The sequence below is a fragment of the Hemitrygon akajei genome, chromosome 16, assembly GCF_048418815.1.
Source record: "Hemitrygon akajei chromosome 16, sHemAka1.3, whole genome shotgun sequence".
Taxonomy (NCBI): Eukaryota; Metazoa; Chordata; class Chondrichthyes; order Myliobatiformes; family Dasyatidae; genus Hemitrygon; species Hemitrygon akajei.
The window spans coordinates 9,862,341-9,882,659 of NC_133139.1; the positions used below are offsets into that span (position 1 = coordinate 9,862,341).

The 20,319-nt window shown below is 38.7% G+C and overlaps 1 protein-coding gene across 1 annotated transcript in view; it reads right to left on the minus strand.

Annotated features, from left to right (window-relative positions):
* The window catches only part of rexo1 (REX1, RNA exonuclease 1 homolog), an 81,507-nt gene that overhangs the window by 17,857 nt on the left and 43,331 nt on the right, over positions 1 to 20,319 (minus strand). The window contains exons 4-8 of the mRNA XM_073068210.1: positions 18,490 to 18,691; positions 15,194 to 15,354; positions 12,217 to 12,351; positions 11,260 to 11,383; positions 8,721 to 8,846 (exon numbers count right to left, since the gene is read on the minus strand). Of these exons, the coding sequence (XP_072924311.1) occupies positions 8,721 to 8,846; positions 11,260 to 11,383; positions 12,217 to 12,351; positions 15,194 to 15,354; positions 18,490 to 18,691 (748 nt within the window). The remainder of the gene's footprint in view (positions 1 to 8,720; positions 8,847 to 11,259; positions 11,384 to 12,216; positions 12,352 to 15,193; positions 15,355 to 18,489; positions 18,692 to 20,319) is intronic.

Consider the following 20,319-nt stretch of genomic DNA (forward strand, 5'->3'; position numbering starts at 1 on the left):
AACCTCTTTCTAGTCCATGGAAACAACAAATTCCATTTCCCCCCCAGCAATTTGAAGGTTTAATCCGAAGTGGAAGAACAATGCTGATGCTCAGAGGGAGGTCCAAGGTTCTGGCACATTACTGAAGCAAATGGAACAAGTATGAATTATACTGATCGTTTACCTGAATTAAAAAGTTTTGGTACAGGAAAGCTAATATTCTTCCCTTCCAAACTTCACCCAAAATCAATATTCAATATGGCTTGCTTTAAACACCACATGCAGATGGTGTCTAAAATTGTCCTACGCCCATAATGCTAAACATAAAGGCTGTTTGATTAAGAATTCCACTACACTCTATGCAGAACTATGATAAGTTCTATGCAGAACTTAAACATGTAAAGTAGGCATGTTGCATTTTGTTATTATTATAATAAATTTTTTTATTGAATTTTCAAATGGTTACAGAAGGAAAAAAATATTATCAACCCTTCCCCCCTCCTCCCTAACATATCACTGTAGAAAGAGAAAAAAAAGAGAAAAAGAAAGAATGCCTGGATATCGGAAGATCCCCACATGCTCCACGGAGTTCATAATGGCTTTAATATATATATTTATTTCTTTCCCCAAATAACCAATAATTTTATCTTCGGAGCACCTATATATGTAATCCTATCTTTTGTAAATAAGGGTGCCAAATTTTCAGAAATATTTCGTATTTATCTCTTAAATTATAAGTAATTTTTTCAAATGGAATGCAGCTAAAAGCTATATCTATTTTCATTTTCTTAATGTATGTTAAAATTCTTTTTCTTTTCACCGATTCATTAAGCCCATTAACATTAAAACTTTAAAAATTCAGTAAGTTAGTCATTATTTTTAACAGGGTTACTCCAGTCTATAGTAATACCTAACTTTTCAACTTTCGTAGTACCTTGGGGAACCTTGGGGAATCTTTTTAAAATTCTCCTTGTTGCTATGTGTCCCCCCCCCCCCCCCCCGATTGTCAAAGAAAGATTAAAGAAAAATAGATTATAAAGAAAAAAAATAACAAAATACCCCCCTACTAATGTTGTGAATAAAGAAAAAACACAACATTACTCCCCTCCGTTGTGCGGGTCAAGGCAATCGCCATGATTACACACGTGAATCCCGTAGCAATCGATCCGAAGTTCCCCCAGCTCCCCATAACATAAAAAAGTACATATAAAAGAAAAAATAATATCACTACTCTTGATTAATATTTCTCAAATTTCTACCTTTCTCCCCCTGTATCATATAATTAAGAATATATTTAAATATTCTTCTGTCCTTAAACATCCATCAACTCCATTCACTGTCCCTGTTTTCATCTTTAATCCGTTTCACTTTTAAATCTTTGGCTGTGGTTAGCGAATATTTGGGAGTTCTTGTGCAAATTCTTCCGCATCCTGATAATCAGTAAAAGATCTTTTTCCGTCATCCAAAAAAATTATCAGGGTTGCCGGGTGGCACAATATAAATTTATAACCCTTTTCCCATAAAACTTTTTTCGCTGGGTTAAATTCCTTCTTTCTCTTCAAAAGGTTATAACTTATATCAGGATAGAAAAGAACTGTTTTCCCTTCTATCATCAATGGCCCGTTTCTCTTTCTGGCACGTTGGGCAGCCACCTTCAGGATCTTTTCTTTATCTTGGTATCTTAAGCATTTTATCAAGATTGATCGTGGGTTTTGATCAACTTGAGGTCTTGATCTTAAGGCTCTGTGAGCCCTTTCAATTTCAATTAACTGGGTTCCTTCTTCCATTTCCAAAATTTCCAGAATCCATTTTTGAAAATGGTTAATTTATTGGATCCTCTCCCTCTATACCCTCTTTAAGTCCAACAATCTTAATATTATTTTGTCTGTTAAAATTTTCAAGTACATCCACTTTTTCCAACAACCGTTTTCTTTCTGATGTCCAGGCAGAAATATTATCTTCCATTTTATTCACTCTATCAATGGTGTCTCCCGTTATTTCTTCCAAGTTTTTAAATTTTCTTGTCCATTTTGTCCTGTCTTTTCATCATTTTATCAAACATAATCCTCATATTTTTAATATTTTTTATTACTTTTAATGCTTTTAATTCATGCATTATTTGCACCAAAGATTTTTTTATGTCTCCAATATCACCTCCAACCTCTTCCTGTTGCTCTTCTTTGTTTGTCTCTTCATCTTCGTCTGATTTATCCAGAGAATCTGATTCCACCTCACACTCACTTTCAGTTCCGATCATAGCTGGGATTTGTAGTTTGGGTTGCTCCTGTTTGTGCATGCCCCTTCCTTCACGCATGCACAATTCCTGTTGCTCTTTTTTTTTTGGAAACGGTTGATGTTGCCGCAGTTTCCTGTTCTGTATCGCCGGAGGTAAAATGCACTTGAGCCCAAGGCTCTTTCATTGCTGCCGGCCTTGATTCTTTTCCAACTTGTGTTGTCTTCAAAGTAGTAGTTTTCTTCTTCTGCTTCTGTTTAGGAGACATATCTTAAGACAATCCTGAGTAGTTTATAAGTAATTTTTAAAAAGTATTTACTAACTTTTCTTCACTTAAACATTATTTTACTGGTTTTTTACAGGAGAGCTGGATTTCCACGTCTCGATCCTACGTCATCACATGACGTCCCCGCATGTTGCATTTTGTGACCAAGATTGGTCAACTAAGTTACTGAAAGGAAGACTTGTAATTTTATTTTTTGTAATTTTTTTGTAATTTTAATACAAGACATGTATTAGTTTTTCCAGATAATTAATCTGTTTGTTTTTAGAAACAATCCATTCAGCTCATTCAGTCTGCTCTGCCATTCAATCAAGGTTGCTTTATTTTGCCTTTCAGTCCCATTCTCCTGCCTTACCCCCCCCTGTAAACTTTGATGCCCTTTACTCATCAAGAACCACTCAACCTTCACTTTAAATATACCAAATGACTTGGCCTCCAGAGTAACAATCATTTCATTCTCCTTTATACTTGTGTACTGAAGAATGACAATAAACAACCTTGAATCTTGAATGCATCAGTATCTACATTTGTATTGCAAAGTGGGAGTCTTGAAAAGATGCTATAAACATGAGACATATTTATTCTTAAATATTCAGAAACCCTTATGCCAACAGTATGCCAGCGACTATCACCTTAATAAAGGGCTGGTCATAAATGTGAGTAACACCTGACTAATGTTGAAGTCTTTCTTCCACCTGATTACAAATCCATCTCCAATGCCTCCTTTAAAATGGGGGAGCTATACAGAACCACTATGTATATATATCTCAGAATGACTTGAGCTAGTGTTCCCTGGAGCATCAATCCCAGTGCTGTAACATTGGTAGTTTTAACAGCAACCAGACTGTGGGGCTATGAGACAAAAACATGAAGAGAACGGGGTAGATCATACGGATTAGACACCGACAAAATTTGTATCTAGTGAGCAACTTTACACTTTGCTGGTTGGCACAACATAGTTCATGCATTCATGAAGGAGGCAGCAATGATGACAGACCCATTGACTCTAGGTTTTTGCCTCAATCCAGAAACAAATTTATGTATCATAGCCAGCGTCACCTGCTACACAGATGACTACGATTCAGATAAACAATAGATACCAAACAAAATGAAAGCAGAAGCCCATACCGCAAGTGCAGTGAATAGACGTTGATTACAATGTGCAACCCAAAAAAAAATCACACAATAAGATGGAACAGGAGCTGACCATTTATATCCTTGAATCTATTCAGCCATTCGATGATACCAAGGCTGATCTGTGAACTCCATACACACATTTTTCTTTTTTTTTTAATTACTTTTGACTAACGTCAACACTCACAATAATTCATTGCTCCCCATATGCCACTATATAGTTCCACTATTGTACCAACCTTTGTTTGTAAAAGTTTACGTCAACCCTGAAAAACCTGGCCCTAAGTTCAACTCAATTCAAAATACAATGATTTTTAAAATTCTGTCCCATTTGTTATGTGCCGTGTTGTGTAACATGAGCGATCATGGTCTTTACATGAGCATGACTGATCTTGGTAAATTGTTCTACAGAAGTGGTTTGCCATTGCCTTCTTCTGGGCAGTGTCTTTACAAGATGGGTGACCCCAGCCATTACAAATATTCTTCAGAGATTGTCTGCCTGGTGCCAGTGGTCACATAACCAGGACTTGTGAAACATACCACCTGCTCATACGACCATCCATCACCTGCTCCCATGGCTTCACGTGACCCTGATCGGGGGGACTAAGCAGGTGTTACTCCTTGTCCAATGGTGACCTGCAGGCTGGCGAAGGGAAGGTATCGCTTACATCTCCCATTAGTTCTTTTTAATACTCCAATTTCAATTAATTATTTAATATTCTCAATTTTGGGAATATGATCCTGTTATTAGTCTTTCTGTATTTTGTTATAAAGCTCAACATACCATTAGCCTTTTATTTCCTGTACTTGCCCATTTTCAAGAATCCCCTGGATTCAATGGCTTGTTATTAGTCCTAATTGCTGCAAATCTACACCCACCTCTTTCAATCTAAAGCGAATAAGTTCACATTTAGCAGCAATGAATGCCACTTACCACAATCCTGCTGACTTCATCCAATACATGCCTAATTTTATGATTCCATTTATACTGTTTACAATGCTGCCTATGTTTATTATTTGGCAAGCTTGCTTTAGTGGCTTTCTATCCCATTAACCAATTTATGTGTAAATATAGTGAACAGTTGACGCCCTAACACAGATCTTTGACAAACACCGCAAGTCACCTCAGGCCAATTTGAGGATTAGCTCTTCTTTCCCTGTCCTGTCTCCTGACTTTCAGATAATTTTCTAAATGGCAGATGATTAATTTTCTAAATTAATTGCCATTAATTTTACAGTTTTTACTTGAGCTAATAACTTCTCTGACTAATTAGCCACAATTAAATGGCTCCCACCTTATCACTTTTTCTTGAATGCCAAATGTATTTTAGAAAATAAAGGTGTCCCCAACTTTCCAAACGTTCACTTTACGCAACTTCGCTTTTACTAAAGACTTACATTAGTACCTGTTTTCGCTAACTGAAAGAGGATTTTTGCTTTTACGAAAAAAGACTCCCGCTTTAAATCTGTGTTTACCCCGAGAAAGACTACCATGACCTTGAAGCCTTGCTCGGGCAGGTGTGTGTGCATGCGTGTACATGCCGATTTTTTCTCGACAAATCAGTTTTGGCTCCATCTTCCCAATTCTGGTAAGTGAAACTACACTGTATATACATTATTTCTACTTTATATAGCTGTGTATTTAACATATTCTTGCTTTTACTATACATTAGTGTTATTTTAAGTTTTATGTAAAATTTGGTAGGTTATTTTTTGGGTCTGGGAAAGCTCAAAATTTTTCCCATATAAATTATTGGTAATTGCTTCTTCGCTTTACGCCATTTCGGCTTAAAAAACGGTTTCATAGGAACGCTCTACCTTCGAATAGCTGGGGAAACCTGTAAAGGACTAGTCCCTGAATTGACCAAAGTTCAGGATTAGAGATTCTGCAAATTGTATTCTACAATTTATTAGGATTCACAACCTTTTTTTGTGCGATGGACCTCCACCATTAACTGAACCCGTTTTAGATGATCAAAGACTTCCCTAGCACCAAAGATTTGAAATTGTTGGATTATGAATGATGATTCTTTTTATTTTGATTAAGCAGAGATCATTCACCATGTTGAACAGTCTTCAAATCAAGTCACTAAGAAATCCTCATCTGGCGGTTATTTTAACTCAGTTTACATATGGTTTCTGTTATAAGAGCATTCCAAGCCAAGCCTGGCAAACAGGCACATGCATTGGTAAAAGCCAAGGGTGGGTTATTCTGAGGTTTGCACTGGTGTACTGTTAAAGAGTCTTAAAAACAAAAATGTGCCGTTTAATTGCTTACCACATTCACAGATTTACTTTGCTTGTTCAACTGAAACCACCATATTACACAAAGTAAGTTGACGCCAAATGGTATCTCAGTGCCCAGTGGATATAGCAATTACTGCAATCCAATTCATGACTAATTGATCAAAGGATCCTGAAGTGTCTGATCTGGCTAGCTTGTGTTCAAAACCAGAACAAGGTGAAAACCTTTCAGCCTGTTCCACATTCTATTAGATCACAGTTGATAATCAGTACCTTTATTCACTGGTATTTGTCAATACTTCCAGATACCATACAAAACTCTAACAGGAGTCAGCAGCACGCTAAAAGACAGAAACAGGCCCTAAGGCCTGTCTGGCCTGTGCCAACCTGCTTTTCTGATTAGCCCCATCCACCTGCACCTAAACATAGCCCTCTATACCCCCTCTCATCCACGAACCTAACCAAACCTCTCTTAAATGTTGCAACTGAACCCGCACCCATCACTTTCACCACTTTCTGGATAAAGTTCCCCTCAGGTTCCCTTTAAATATTTCATCATTCACTGTAAACCTATGACCTCTAGTTTTAATATCTCCCAGCCTCTGAGGAAAAAGTCAGTTTGCATTTATACCCTTCAATTTTGTCTAACACTACAAGGTTCTCACCTCATTTTCCCATTCTCCTGGGAATAATGTCCCACCCTATCCAACCTTTCTTTATAACCAAGATCCTTTAAGCCTTGGCAACAACCACATAAATTTTCTCTGCACCCTTTCAAGCTTATTGATATTGTTCCTGTAGGTAGGTGACCAAAACTGTACACAATACTCCCTCCAAATTTGGCCTCACCAAAAGTCTTATAAAACTTCACCAGAACATCCAACTCCTGTACTCAGTGCTGTGATTTATGAAGGCCAGTGTGCCAAAAGCTCTCTATACAACCCTATCTACACCACTGTTAAGGAATTAAACATAGAAACATAGAAAACCTACAGCACAATACAGCCCTTCAGCCCACAAAACTGTGCTGACATGTCCTTACCTTAGAAATACCTAGGCTTACCCGTAGCTCTCTATTTTCCTAAGCTCCATGTATCCATCCAGGAGTCTCTTAAAAGACCCTCTAGTTTCCAACTCCACCACCATCGCCGGCAGCCCATTCCACGCACTCACCATTTTCTGTGTAAAAAAATTACCCCTGACATCTCCTCTGTACCTATTTCCAAGCACCTGAAAACTATGCCCACTCGTACTAGCCATTTCAGCCCTGTGAAAAAGCCTCTGACCATCCACACGATCAATGCCCCTCATTATCTTGTACACCTCTATCTGTATTCCCAGATCCTTTTGTTTTACTGCCAACTTCAGTTCCCTACCATTCACTGTGGAAGTCCTATCCTGATTTGTATTCTTTTTAATTATTATGTTCTTTATATTTTTATGCTGCATCATATCCAGTGTGACAATTATTTAATTCCCCTTTACACTTGTGTATTGGAAATCACATTACACAATCTTAAATCTTGAGGATTTTTATGTTTAAGTACAGTCGGCCCTCCTTATCCGTGAGTTCCGCATGCGTGAATTCAACCAACCGCGAAGTGAGAAAACCCGGAAGTGCTCTTCCAGCACTTGTTGTTTGAGCATGTACAGACCTTTTTTCTTGTAATTATTCCTGAAACAATGCAGTATAACAACTATTTTACATGGCATTTACATTGTATTAGGTATTATAAGTAATCTAGAGATGATTTAAAGTATACGGGAGGATGTGCGTAGGTTATCGTGGATCGGGATCGAAAAAAAATCACAAGTTCTCTTACTAAGTAAGTCGGAACAGGTACATCCGGTATTATTTAGCATCAGTTAGTCAACTGTTGGTCTTAGTGTATAGTATATATTTTACCTTTCTATGCACATAAAACACTTAAGAACGTATGTTTCAGCGCCGGGCTCGGGAACGGAAGTTCCTGAGTTCGATCCAGTGACAGATCGCTCCCTAGCGCGCTCTCTATCCGTGCCTGGTTAATGTGGAGGATCAAAAACCCAAAACCCAATAATTAAACCACTGCGTTGCCTAGTAATAATTGTAGCTTACATTGGGGCAGGGCCTTTCTCACTTTATCCTTTAAAACTGTTCCGATCGTTGACCAACTGTAGCCTAATGCTTTTCCAATGACCGATGGCATTTCACCTCTTTCCGATTGCTTTATTATTTCCATTTTATTTTCAATCGTGAGCATGATTATTTATGTGAACAGAAACACTGTGGATTCAGAGCTCCGCTGCCAGGTATTAATGCCCACCGCACTGAGACAGGTTAAATAAGGTCTGGGATTCCGCTGGGTCCTAAGGTCCACCGCATTCAGACAGGTTGAATAAGGGACTTGAGCATCCACGTTTTTTGGTATCCGTGAGGGGTCCCGGAACCAATCCCTCGCAGATAAGGAGGGCCGACTGTATTGTACAAAGCAAAAGGACTATTGGTTAATCTTTTGCAAGTGCTGCTTTAATTAGCAGCCAGACTTCCCTAATTCTTTAACTTTTAGAGAGAAATGTTTTTCAAAACATTCATGGCCAAGATCAATAATCTACTGAGGTGAAAAATCATGTGAACAGTAATTTCACAGCATGTTGGAAGCTGCAATTATTGCACTACATACTTATAAATATGATTAAAAACATCTGCCAGTGTTACTTCTTCACACTTACGACAAATAATTCAAGGAAATTAAAGTTTGTGGCTTAAATAGATAGGTTCACTGCATCATCATTATGTGCCATGTCATATGACATGGTTGATCATGGTCTCATGACTGTGAATGATCTTGGCAAATGTTCACTTACCTCTCAGATTAACATCTTGCTGCTTTCCAGATCTATTCAGAGTGAAACTTGTCTTTGTGGCCAATTTTCCCCCAAGTACTGCTTCATGTGACTGTACCTTCTTGTTTGTAGATACAGTAGTTGTCTCTAACAGAGTGAACATGCAATCAGTAGTAAAAACAGGACTGACCACAACAGTTTGAGATTGCACATTATAGCTCATGTCAAGGCACTATTGTGTTACAAAAAATAATTGCAATGCAGTTTTCCAGTCTATTAACCATTTAGCAGCTTCACTTAAGCATTATGTGTATAATCAAGATAACATTATGCATCTTTTTCCAAGTAAATGCAGATGCACATAACTCCACACATTAAGCTTTTGGCTTCAATTTTGCAATATTAACTTATGACACACATCTGATTCCAAAATCTAAAATTACTGGGATAAAGCACATTGTATCACATTCAACACCCTTTTACTTTCAGGCTGAATCTGAAGTTAGATTGTACAAATGGTAATAGCAACCTTAAATTGAAAATGCTACCAATATTTTAATCCTCACATAAGTACTCCCACAAATGCCCAATTTAAAAAAGTCAGATCAAAACTGCTTTTCAATTGATTAAGTTTATACTAAACCTAAACCATTATGCCAGCAATTACTGGAAGACATCATAGAATCATCCCACAGTCATATAGTAATACAGCATGGAAATGGGCTCATCGGCCCAACTGGCCCATACTGACCACAGCATTCTCCTTGTGAGTCCCAGGGACATTGCTTCGTATAGATGTGTTCAATGGTGGGGAGGGCTTTATCTGTGATGGACTTTTCCGTACAGGGCATTGGTGTTTCCATACCAGGCTGTGATGCAATCAGTCAATATACTCTCCACCACTCATACAGAAGTTTGCCGAATTTTCCCAAACTTCTTTGTAATTGCACTTACAAGCTAGGCCCAAGACAGATCCTCTGAAATGATAACACTGAGGAATTTAAAGTTGTTGACCTTCTCCACCTCTGATTCCCCCAATGATGACTGGCTCATGGACCTCTGGATTCTGCATCCTGAAGTCAACGATCATCTCCTTGATCTTAGAGACATAGTGAGATGTTGTTGCTTAGCCACCACTTGGCCAGATTTCAATCTCCCTCCTATATGCTGATTTGTTACCACCTTTTATCAGAGTGTTACTATGGGCCCTTTGATGCAATGTTGAGGATCCCTACCATTCATCCTACAATTTCTTTGACCCAGTACAGAAGCATCAGGACTAGGACTGCCAGACTGGGTAACAGCTTCTTCCTGCAGGCTGAATACCCTGCCACCACTCAGGTCCCATCACTGGAACAGTGAGCTGTTTACTGTCTATCTGAGCTGCACACTACGTGCATTTTGAATTTTACTTTATTAACTTATTTATGGCAATATTTTAGTTTAGGTGCTGTGTGTGATATGTATTTTGGGGGTGCACCATGGTCTGGAGGAACGCTGCTTTGTTTGGTTGCATATAGTGTGTATACAGTCAGATGACATTAAAGCAACACATACAAATTGCTGGAGGAGCTCAGCAGATCAGGCAGTATTTCAGGCTGAGACCCTTCATCAGGACCGGTGAAGAAGATGTCTGAATAAAAAGGTGAGTTCAAGACAATTAACTTGAACTTTTCACATGTACATCATAACAGTGAAATGTGGTGTACATATGATTAATCTAAGTCTGAATGCCTGGTGGAGTGCAGCTCTGGAGCATAAACTTGCTACAATTCTCAAAAGCATTCAATGCCAGAGCACAAATCAACAAGACCCTTCTAAAGATTGGCCTGAAATATTATGAACCCAAACTCATGTGAAGGATTGCTTGGAGTATGGCACAGAACAAACTTACTCTTGTTAGTTTTTAGTTGTTTTAAGTGCCTCACATATTGTATGAGATTGGTCCTTGTACTAAATAATGTTTTGCATCATTTTACCAAGGGTGCATGTGGTATGAAGGGGCTTGTCATGTTCACTCCGGGACAGCTCATCTTTGGTCCCCACCAGCTCCAAGTAGCTGCCTGCATGTGACAGTGGCCACACCCTGGTACACCACTTTGACAGGCAGGCTAAATCAGGTGAGGGTAGCCAGTGGCCTCATACCCAGTGAGATAGAAACATGCCTGTCCTAGCATGTGAAGTCAGCTCCTGCAGACTAGGTGGATGATATCTACAGTGAGATGCAACAGCCAGGAAAGCTGTTCTGAAACACTCAGTGCAGAGCGAAGGGCATGGCAAGGCACAGAAGGTGTCATGGACATTCTCTGCAACCAAGGGAGACCCTAGTTTGTGACATTTGTTTGACTTGGACTTCTGAGGTCAAGAGAGTGGAACTGCTCCAGTGCAACTGCTTTTCCATTTTAAAATCACTCCCGCACAGGTTTCCTGCCATCATTGCGCACAGTGGAAAACCACCATTATTTTATCTAAACAAATTCAGCTAAGTAAACTTAACCAAAATTTATCTAGAATGAAGTTGAGTGATGACAGGCAAACAGATAATCATGTAGTAACATACTTTTTGTAGGTGTTGGCTTGGCATTGCTTTGACTCCTCAACTTCTTTAAGGTGTTTACAGCCACATTCAGGTACACTGTTCTGCTGGTACTTCGTTGATACACTATATTTTCTTCACTCAAAGCCTGTAATATCAAATCTGAGTTCTCAGTTGGTCATATAAGTATATCTAATAAAATTCCCTAGTTTGCATTTAGAGAAATAATTTACATTTTCTGACGACAATTATAATGAAATACACATCTCAGGAGGTAATGCTGACATTTTTATCACCACAACTAAAATTCCCAGCTTCTTGCTATTAAAAAAAGTAACAAAAGTTGTGTTATTATCAAAACTAATTTACATTTTTATTCATTTTGATTTTTATAATTAATGTTTAATACATATTTAATTATCAAAATAATTTAATGAAATATTAAATTAAAACATCATAAAATTGCATGAAAACACAGAAGCTGAGAGGGATAATAAATCAGCCAAGATAAAATTGCAGAGCAGACTTGTTCTGCTCTCATGTCCCATAGTCTCCAAATTCTTTCTCTTTAAGGTAGGGTAGGGGTTTCCAATCTGGGGTCCATGGACCCCTTGCTTAATGGTATTAATTGCTCCGTAGCACAAAAAAAGGTTGGGAACCCCTGTAGTATTCTTTTATCTTCAATAAACATGTTAAATTCTACCACAAACATTCATTAGCTTATTCTTTCCCTTCTCACATGCTTGTTTTTGGTTAGGTTATTAACAAATGATAATTGCTAACTGAATATAATTATTCACTAATTCAAAGAGCAGCTCCAGCTGAAAGCAATCATACTTAACAATAAAACTGATTGCTTGACATGCAATCCTTTTAAGGAATTGTTAACTTTGAAATACTTGGAGACCTCCATTATTAGAATTGCTTTTCAACTACCAGATAGTCATTTAAATAACTTCACACAGATATGAAAATTTATACCTTGTCATAGGCCATTTGTTCAGATCCACAGGTTTTCAAACATTCATCGATGAAGACATTCAGATATCGTTGTCTCACGTTTGTTGGAACTTTTGAGCCATATTCTGTAGGAATTGTGGGTCTCTTCAGGCTTGACTTATTTGGAAGGGAGGAAATGGGGGACAGGGTGGGAAGTACAGTTGAGTTTTTAGTTCCTATTGCTTTTTATGATTTGTAATTTAAACTTATAAACAACTTAAACAGAAGTAACCAACATAATTCTAATACAACTGCAGATTTCCTAATCTAAATACTGCACTACGTATGTCTTCAAGAAAATAAACTACCATATAGTCCATGCCAGTCTTCAAAAAACAAGTCATCTTCAGTCTTCAAAAATAATGGTATCGTCCAAATGCAAGTCTCTACCTCGACAGATTGCAGACTCGTGTTGTAATTTCCTGTCTCGCACCTATTTTATATAATCATACAAATTCCAATATGTGCTGGAGATTATACAAGTGCTAACTAGGTCACAGGATATGGAACCTAAGGCAACTCTGAAGGCTTCCAATACTTCTACAGATGTACTGTGGAGAGCATTCTATCTGATTTTATCATTATTTGGTATGGAAGGAGCTACTGCACAGAAAAAGCTACAGAAAGTTGCAAATTCAGCCATCTCCATCATGGGCCCTAGCATCCCCAGCATCAAAAATATCTTCCAAAGATTATGCCTTGAACAAAACAGCATCCAACATTAAGGACTCCACCACCCAGGGCATGGCCTCTTCTCATTGCTACCATCAAGGTGGTGGTATAGGAGCCTGGAGACACACACTCAATGTTTAAAGAACAGCTTCTACCACACCGCCAGCAGATTTCTGAAAGGACGATGAACCCAAGTACATTGCCTCTCAATTTTCCCCTCTTTTTGCATTACTTATTTACTTTAAACAAGTACATCTATAGTAATTTATAGTTTTTAAATTGTGTATTGCAATGTACTGCTGCTGCAGAACAACAAATTTCACAACACATGCCAGTGATACTGAACCTGATTCTGACCAGACCCATTTGGAAGCACTGAGAAAATTTTCATAAAATTAAAAAGTAGAAAATCAATCGAACCATTCAATTTATGTACATTAAACCAAGATAGCGGTATTAAATAATAAACCACTTCTATTTGCTATTTAAGATCAGCAATGTTATTCAATCAGTGGGTTTGTACTAATTGCCCTCACTGTGGCTGACATTATACTGAAAGGTGTCTGGACCTTTAGCTCAGTAAATTTTGGGTTCACAATTGAACCTCGTCAGGTGCAATCAGACCCGATTTCTTTTAGATTATAACTAGAGATTATTTTGCTTAAAATTAAATGGAAGAACAAACAGTATATTGTGTAAGGTAATAGACTATAATACCACTGTTCAATATTACAGGTTGAGTACCCCTTATCTGAAATTCCAAAATCCTAAAACCTCAGAAATTTGAAATTTTTTAGTGACATCATGTCAGCGCTCAAATGGAAAATTCCACAAGGTGTTGGGAAAGTTTCCAGGTGATGCTCAGGTCTCTGCACACTATAGTCAATTCTGAGAAGTGACCTCACATATGTAATGAACAAAGTTAATGAAAAATAGAAAAAGGCTGCATAAAGGAATAAATGGAGATCTTGATCATGTATTAAAGGAGTTAGTGAACATATGCTGCTTAATGGTATGCTGATCGTAAAACAAGCAAAGATCTATAACAACAAACTGAAAATTGAAGGTAATTGTTTCATGCACAATATTATTATATAAAACTACTTCTCCCTCCACTATTGTAGCTGCCATGCAGTGGTTGGCTGTTTGAAATTAATGGAGGATATGAAGCTAATTGCAGTGCTGGAACCCAGTAATAGATTGTGGTGGTCATTCAACTCCGACAGTCTGTGGAAGACCCAGTTCCATCACGTCAGACCGTGCTCTGACAGCTGACTGTTCACTCTGTGAGCTTTGCACCAGCTGTATATAAGCTGTATATGTAATGTAAATAGATTTTATATTTTGATTTGGGTCCTGTCTCCAAGGTATCACATTATATGGATGTAAATATTCCAAAATTTGAAACACTTCTGACCCCAAGCATTTCGGATAGAAGATGCTTAACCTGCATTTAGAATTCAAAGAGAAACATATTCAGAGCAGATGCAACACAGATAGTTTTAAACTCTACCCTAATAAGAGTGGGTATGTGTGTTGTGTTTGTTAAAAGTAGCCAAGATTTTAAGGCACAAGAAAAGTTTAACTGCCCACAGCAAAGACAAGTGGTGGAGGTGCTAACAACAATGGAACAAAATTGCGCCGTACAACCGAACACTTCTAGTATGAAAAGGAATGAAAGGAAAGGCACTGGAAAAGGATCAGTAACATCATGGAGGAAACCACTCACCCTGCTCATGGACTATTTGTCTTACTCCCACCAATGAGGCGACTACATAGCATCCACGCTGGGACACCAAACTCAAAAAAGTTATTTTCTCCCCAAGCAGTAAGACTGATCAACACCTCTACCTATTAATCCACCCCGTTCACACCCCCAACCACCACTACTTCATAATTTCCTGTCAGCCACATTACGTACAGACACGACTATGCCAAGCATTATTTTACGGACATTCAATTAATGTATAATGTATTTATAGTGTTTTTCTATCTTTTTTAAAATCCTATTGTGTTTTTTTCTGTGCTGTGTCAAATCCAGAATAACACCTATTTTGTTCTCCCTTACACTTGTGTACTGGAAATTACATTGAACAACCTTGAATCTTGAAAATATCTTGGGGGGGGGGGGGAGGTGAATGAAAGGGTCAGCGGCTAGGATACAAAATTAAAATTAACTTCAGCTTAATTGCTGCTGGAGAATTGGCGTACACTGACAAATACAATGCAGCACTGTATTTACCAAATCCATGTTAAACATATATGGAAACCAGTTATGGAGGTTTACCTTCACAGTAGGAGCATGAGCTATCCTCTTCTGTGCTATAGTAGATACAGTTTTTGATGCCATGCCAATAGTAGTTTGAGGTTTTAAGCCAGGGGTGCTGTTTTGTGGACCATTAGGACATATAGTTCTCTTTATTGGCTCTGGGTTCTGCTTCATTGGAGCTATAGGACAGAAAAGAGTGATATGTATCAGTCTGATAATTTAAACAGTAAATCCTGGACAAGATTTTGTAGGGGAATGTCAGGATGTCCTGGTATAGCTACTGACAAATCCCCACAATTAGGCGAGGAACTGTGAGGTATAGCTTTCTGCACTCCAATCTTGTAATCCTTGTGAAATCCTGTGAGAGATCCTTAATTTGTGATAATTCCCCACAGCCTAGGATGTGGAATTCATACAAGCATTCCACACTATGCTGGACCTGACATAAGAATGTTCATCTTTATTTTCAGTGCAGGGTAGCAGCTGCAGAAGACTTAATTATATTTTAATTAGTATTATGCAGGCTTTTTAAATTCTGTGTTTAAGTTTAATTTACTTTAGGTTTTCATATTTTTTGAATGTTTCTGTCAGAACACCTGAGACACTCAGAATTTTTTTGCTTTGACTTAAACTGCAAAAAAAAAATTGCCCCAATTTAGGTGTTGCATAATCATCTTTGTAATTTAATAATTAATTGCTGCTTGTATTTCACACAGTATAACTGCTTATATACACCTGTTTAGCATGTTTCCTAGTGGTCAATGTATGTACATGCAATTGTTCAGTGTGTACCTTTGTGGTTGCAGTTCTTTGCTTGATTCCAGAAGCTTTGTGGTATCGCGTTATGTGAACAGGAGCTATATGATTGGTTAACCCAACTACAAATTTGAATAAAATGTTTGTTCACCTAGGACACAAGAAGAGCTGAACATGTTGGCCCACCATCTTTGCTTCTTCCCCTACTGGATCTATGCTACGCTCCATTTCCAATTCTCTGTGTTCTATTAGCACTTAATAAAATGATCATGAAGCAACAAGTTTTATGCTTCTTTCCTGTCTTGCGAAAGAACCTTGGATTAAAAACATCATAATCCAACAGGGAGCAGGGCTGGTTTGGTATCAAGAGCCCTTCACTTGTGCAAGGCCCAATTCTGACCTGCTCTGTCGGCTCTCCAACCTCAAGCTCATTCTAAGGTAACCCAAACTTTTCAAATTCAGGTGTGCAAAAGGGGTTCTTTGTTGACCTGCAAAATTTGACCCATTATATTCACACTCCAATTACGTAAGGTAGCAAATTAAAGCTCATAAAAATGATAGAGGGGCAACATGTAATCAGGATTTTGCAAAGATTGTTGCTTCAATACAAGGGTTCTTCTATAGCAACACACACACAAAATGCTCAAGGAACTCAACAGGTTAGACCTGAAATGTTGAGTCGTTATTTCCTTCCATAGCTGCTGCCTGACCTGCTGAGTTCCTTCAGGTGTGTGTCTATGTGTATATATGTATCAGTGCTACATTTCACCTGCTCATTCCCTGGTCATTTTGATGTCTATTACCTGTGGAAGGATATCAGCTAGCTCTCAAGAGCAGCTATGAGACAAGTTAATTTTTTTTAGGATTCCTGCAAGCACATTGCTTGAGGTTGTTACAAATTATAAAAAGTCACTATTATATTCTTGTTTGTCTTGACAGCAATTCAGCTACAATTTTTAATAACACCTTGTAATTTAAGTGGGCTGTTAACACAACACTTCTGACAGCATACAATTCTGCATTATTAATGCTCAACATCTGTTAACAGCATTTTTGTGGCACTGAGTACAGCAATTTTCAATCTTTACCAAATTATCTAACCTCAAGCATTGTGCTAGGAGTCCAAAAGAAATTGCTTTGCTAGGGTCAAAAGCTTGAAGTTTATCACATTTTCAAAGCACCAATGCCTTTATAGTGTGAGTAACCGATGAGTACTGTTGTAAAGGTCAGCAAAGGATGTGCTCTTCCCCTTCAAAAGTTATGTCTAACTGTCCAGAATAACATGTAAAAAGCATCAGTCACAAAATGCTGGAGGAACTCTGCAGATCAGGCAGCATTTATGGAAATGATATAAAAAACAGTCCATGTTTCAAGTTGAGACTCTTCATCAGGGCTGGCCCACAAGAGATCACATATGGAGTACTGTGCTCAGTTCTGATCGCCTCACTACAGGAAGGATGTGGAAATATAGAAAAGGTGCAGAGGAGATTTACAAGGATGTTGCCTGGATCAGGGAGCAGGCTTTATGAAAGGTTAAGTGAGCTCGGCCTTTTCTCCTTGGAGCAATGGAGGATGAGAAGTGACCTGATAGAGGTGTATAAGATGATGAGAGAGATTGATCATGTGGATAGTGTGGATAGTCATTTTCCCAGGGTTGAAATGGCTGTCACAAGAGGGCACAGGTTTAAGGTGCCCAGAAGTAGGTAGAGGAGATGTCAGGGGGTAAGCTTTTTTTAATATATAAACGCAGAGTGCTGAGTGCGTGGAATGGGCTACCGGCGGCGGAGGCGGACATGAGATTAAGAGACTCTTAAGAGACTCCTGGATGGCTACATGGAGCTTAGGAAAATAGAGGGCTATGGGTAAAGCCTAGTTAGTTCTTTGACAACACAATTAAGAACTATTTTAACCATTTAACTAGATCTTGGTTAGTTCTTTAACTTTCAATGCCATTGCTTAAAAATGCATCAGCTTCAGATTTTAAATTGCCCCACATCAATAACTTTTTTTATGTGCATTGAGTAAAACAAAAGTCAGAAGTTCTAGTTCCACTGCTTTTTAGAAATTCATGCTTGAGTGACTTGGGGAAAAAAATAATTTTCTGTTTGAAATGCCAACAACATAAAAGTAGTTTCAAATAAAGTTGTAATGTTATCAGTCATCGACAAGGGGAAATCTGAACTCTCAGTACTGTTGTGAGAGAATCAACACCAAAGTTTCCAGGAACACAAACATACACCATAGAATATAAAATTATCCTACAATGCCTATCCTATTTCCAAATGTTTGGGATTTTGAGACAAGTTCAGTTTCAACAGAGCCTTTCACTTCATCTGAGACAAAACCCTACATCATACCTGCAATTGTTACCTTCTTTCGGAGTACAACATTGCAAACTGGCGTAAATACCAGACGACACAAATACAGGCCCAAAGATGCAAAAGCAGACCATAGGCAATGGCATGATGGACCACAAAACTACTTTAGGCAATTAAAATGAATACAAATGAATTAAGAACATTATACAGCCTTATGTATGAAAGCAAAGTACTGCTTACATTCATTAGCCGATGATATAATCTCTGTCTTTGGCTTGTGCGCAATTCTCGTCTTCTTCCCCCGATTGAAAAATGCACTAACTGATTTTTCCACTTCAGCAAGCTGTGCCGCCTGCTGTTGTGCCATCAGACTCCGCTGATAACAAACCTCTTGGGCAGTAAGTCTACGAAAAGGACGGATAACTGGTTTGGCAGGTTCAACCTGTGAAAAAATAACTCAAATCATCATATGCTTTCCTATTCAAGCAGTGAGAGCTCTCCTCACTCCATTCTACTCAAAGTAGTCATTCAAAGAAATTCTGATTCACCACTGATTTTAGCTTCAATAGAGTCCAGTACCACAGAGTCATATGTTCAGTTCATACCATGAATATATCGGCATAGAAAATACTGTCCATTTCACCCAAGATGTGTTTGTGTTTAGCTCAAGCCTCCACACACCCATCTTCATCCATACTCTAACTATCACAGTGAAGTTGAATTGAAAAGCTGACCATTAAGACAGGACAGAAAAGTTGCTACTTTTTATAGCCGCTTACATAGAACATAGAATAGTACAGCACATTACAGGCCCTTCGGCCCACAATGTTGTGCTGACCCTCAAACCCTGCCTCCCATATAACCCCCCACCTTAAATTCCTCCATATACCTGTCTAGTAGCCTCTTAAACTTCACTAGTGTGTCTGCCTCCACCACTGACTCAGGCAGTGCATTCCACGCACCAACCACTCTCTGAGTGAAAAACCTTCCTCTAATATCCCCCTTGAACTTCCCTCCCCTTACCTTAAAACCATGTCCTCTTGTACTGAGCAGTGGTGCCCTGGGAAAGAGGCGCTGGCTGTCCACTCTGTCTATTCCTCTTAATATCTTGTATACCTCTATCATGTCTCCTCCCATCCTCCTCCTCTCCAAAGAGTAAAGCCCTAGCTCCCTTAATCTCTGATCATAATCCATACTCTCTAAACCAGGCAGCATCCTGGTAAATCTCCTCTGTACCCTTTCCAATGCTTCCACATCCTTCCTATACTGAGGTGACCAGAACTGGACACAGTACTCCAAGTGTGGCCTAACTAGAGTTTGATAGAGCTGCATCATTACATCTTGTCTCTTAAACTCTATCCCTTGACTTATGAAAGCTAACACCACATAAGCTTTCTTAACTACCCTATGTACCTGTGAGGCAACTTTCAGGGATCTGTGGACATGTACCCCCAGATCCCTCTGTTCCTCCACACTACCAAGTATTCTGCCATTTACTTTGTACTCTGCCTTGGAGTTTGTCCTTCCAAAGTGTACCACCTCACACTTCTCCGGGTTGAACTCCATCTGCCACTGCTCAGCCCACTTCTGCATCCTATCAATGTCTCTCTGCAATCTTTGACAATCCTCTACACTATCTACACCACTACCAACCTTTGTGTCATCTGCAAACTTGCCAACCCACCCTTCAAACCCCACATCCAAGTCGTTAATAAAAATCACGAAAAGTAGAGGTCCCAGAACAGATCCTTGTGGAACACCACTAGTCACAACCATCCAATCTGAATGTACTCCCTCCACCACGACCCTCTGCCTTCTGCAGGCAAGCCAATTCTGAATCCACCCGGCCAAACTTCCCTGGATCCTTCTGACTTTCTGAATAAGCCTACCGTGTGGAACCTTGTCAAATGCCTTACTAAAATCCATGTAGATCACAACTCAAACCCCTCCTTAGCTTACCTTATAATGTAGCTTAAAATACCACCTGCAGCACCAAAGGAAAAGTATGGCAATTATATTAATATGCACTAAATGCATCCTGCCAATTTGCTAATATACTTGTAAAAATAA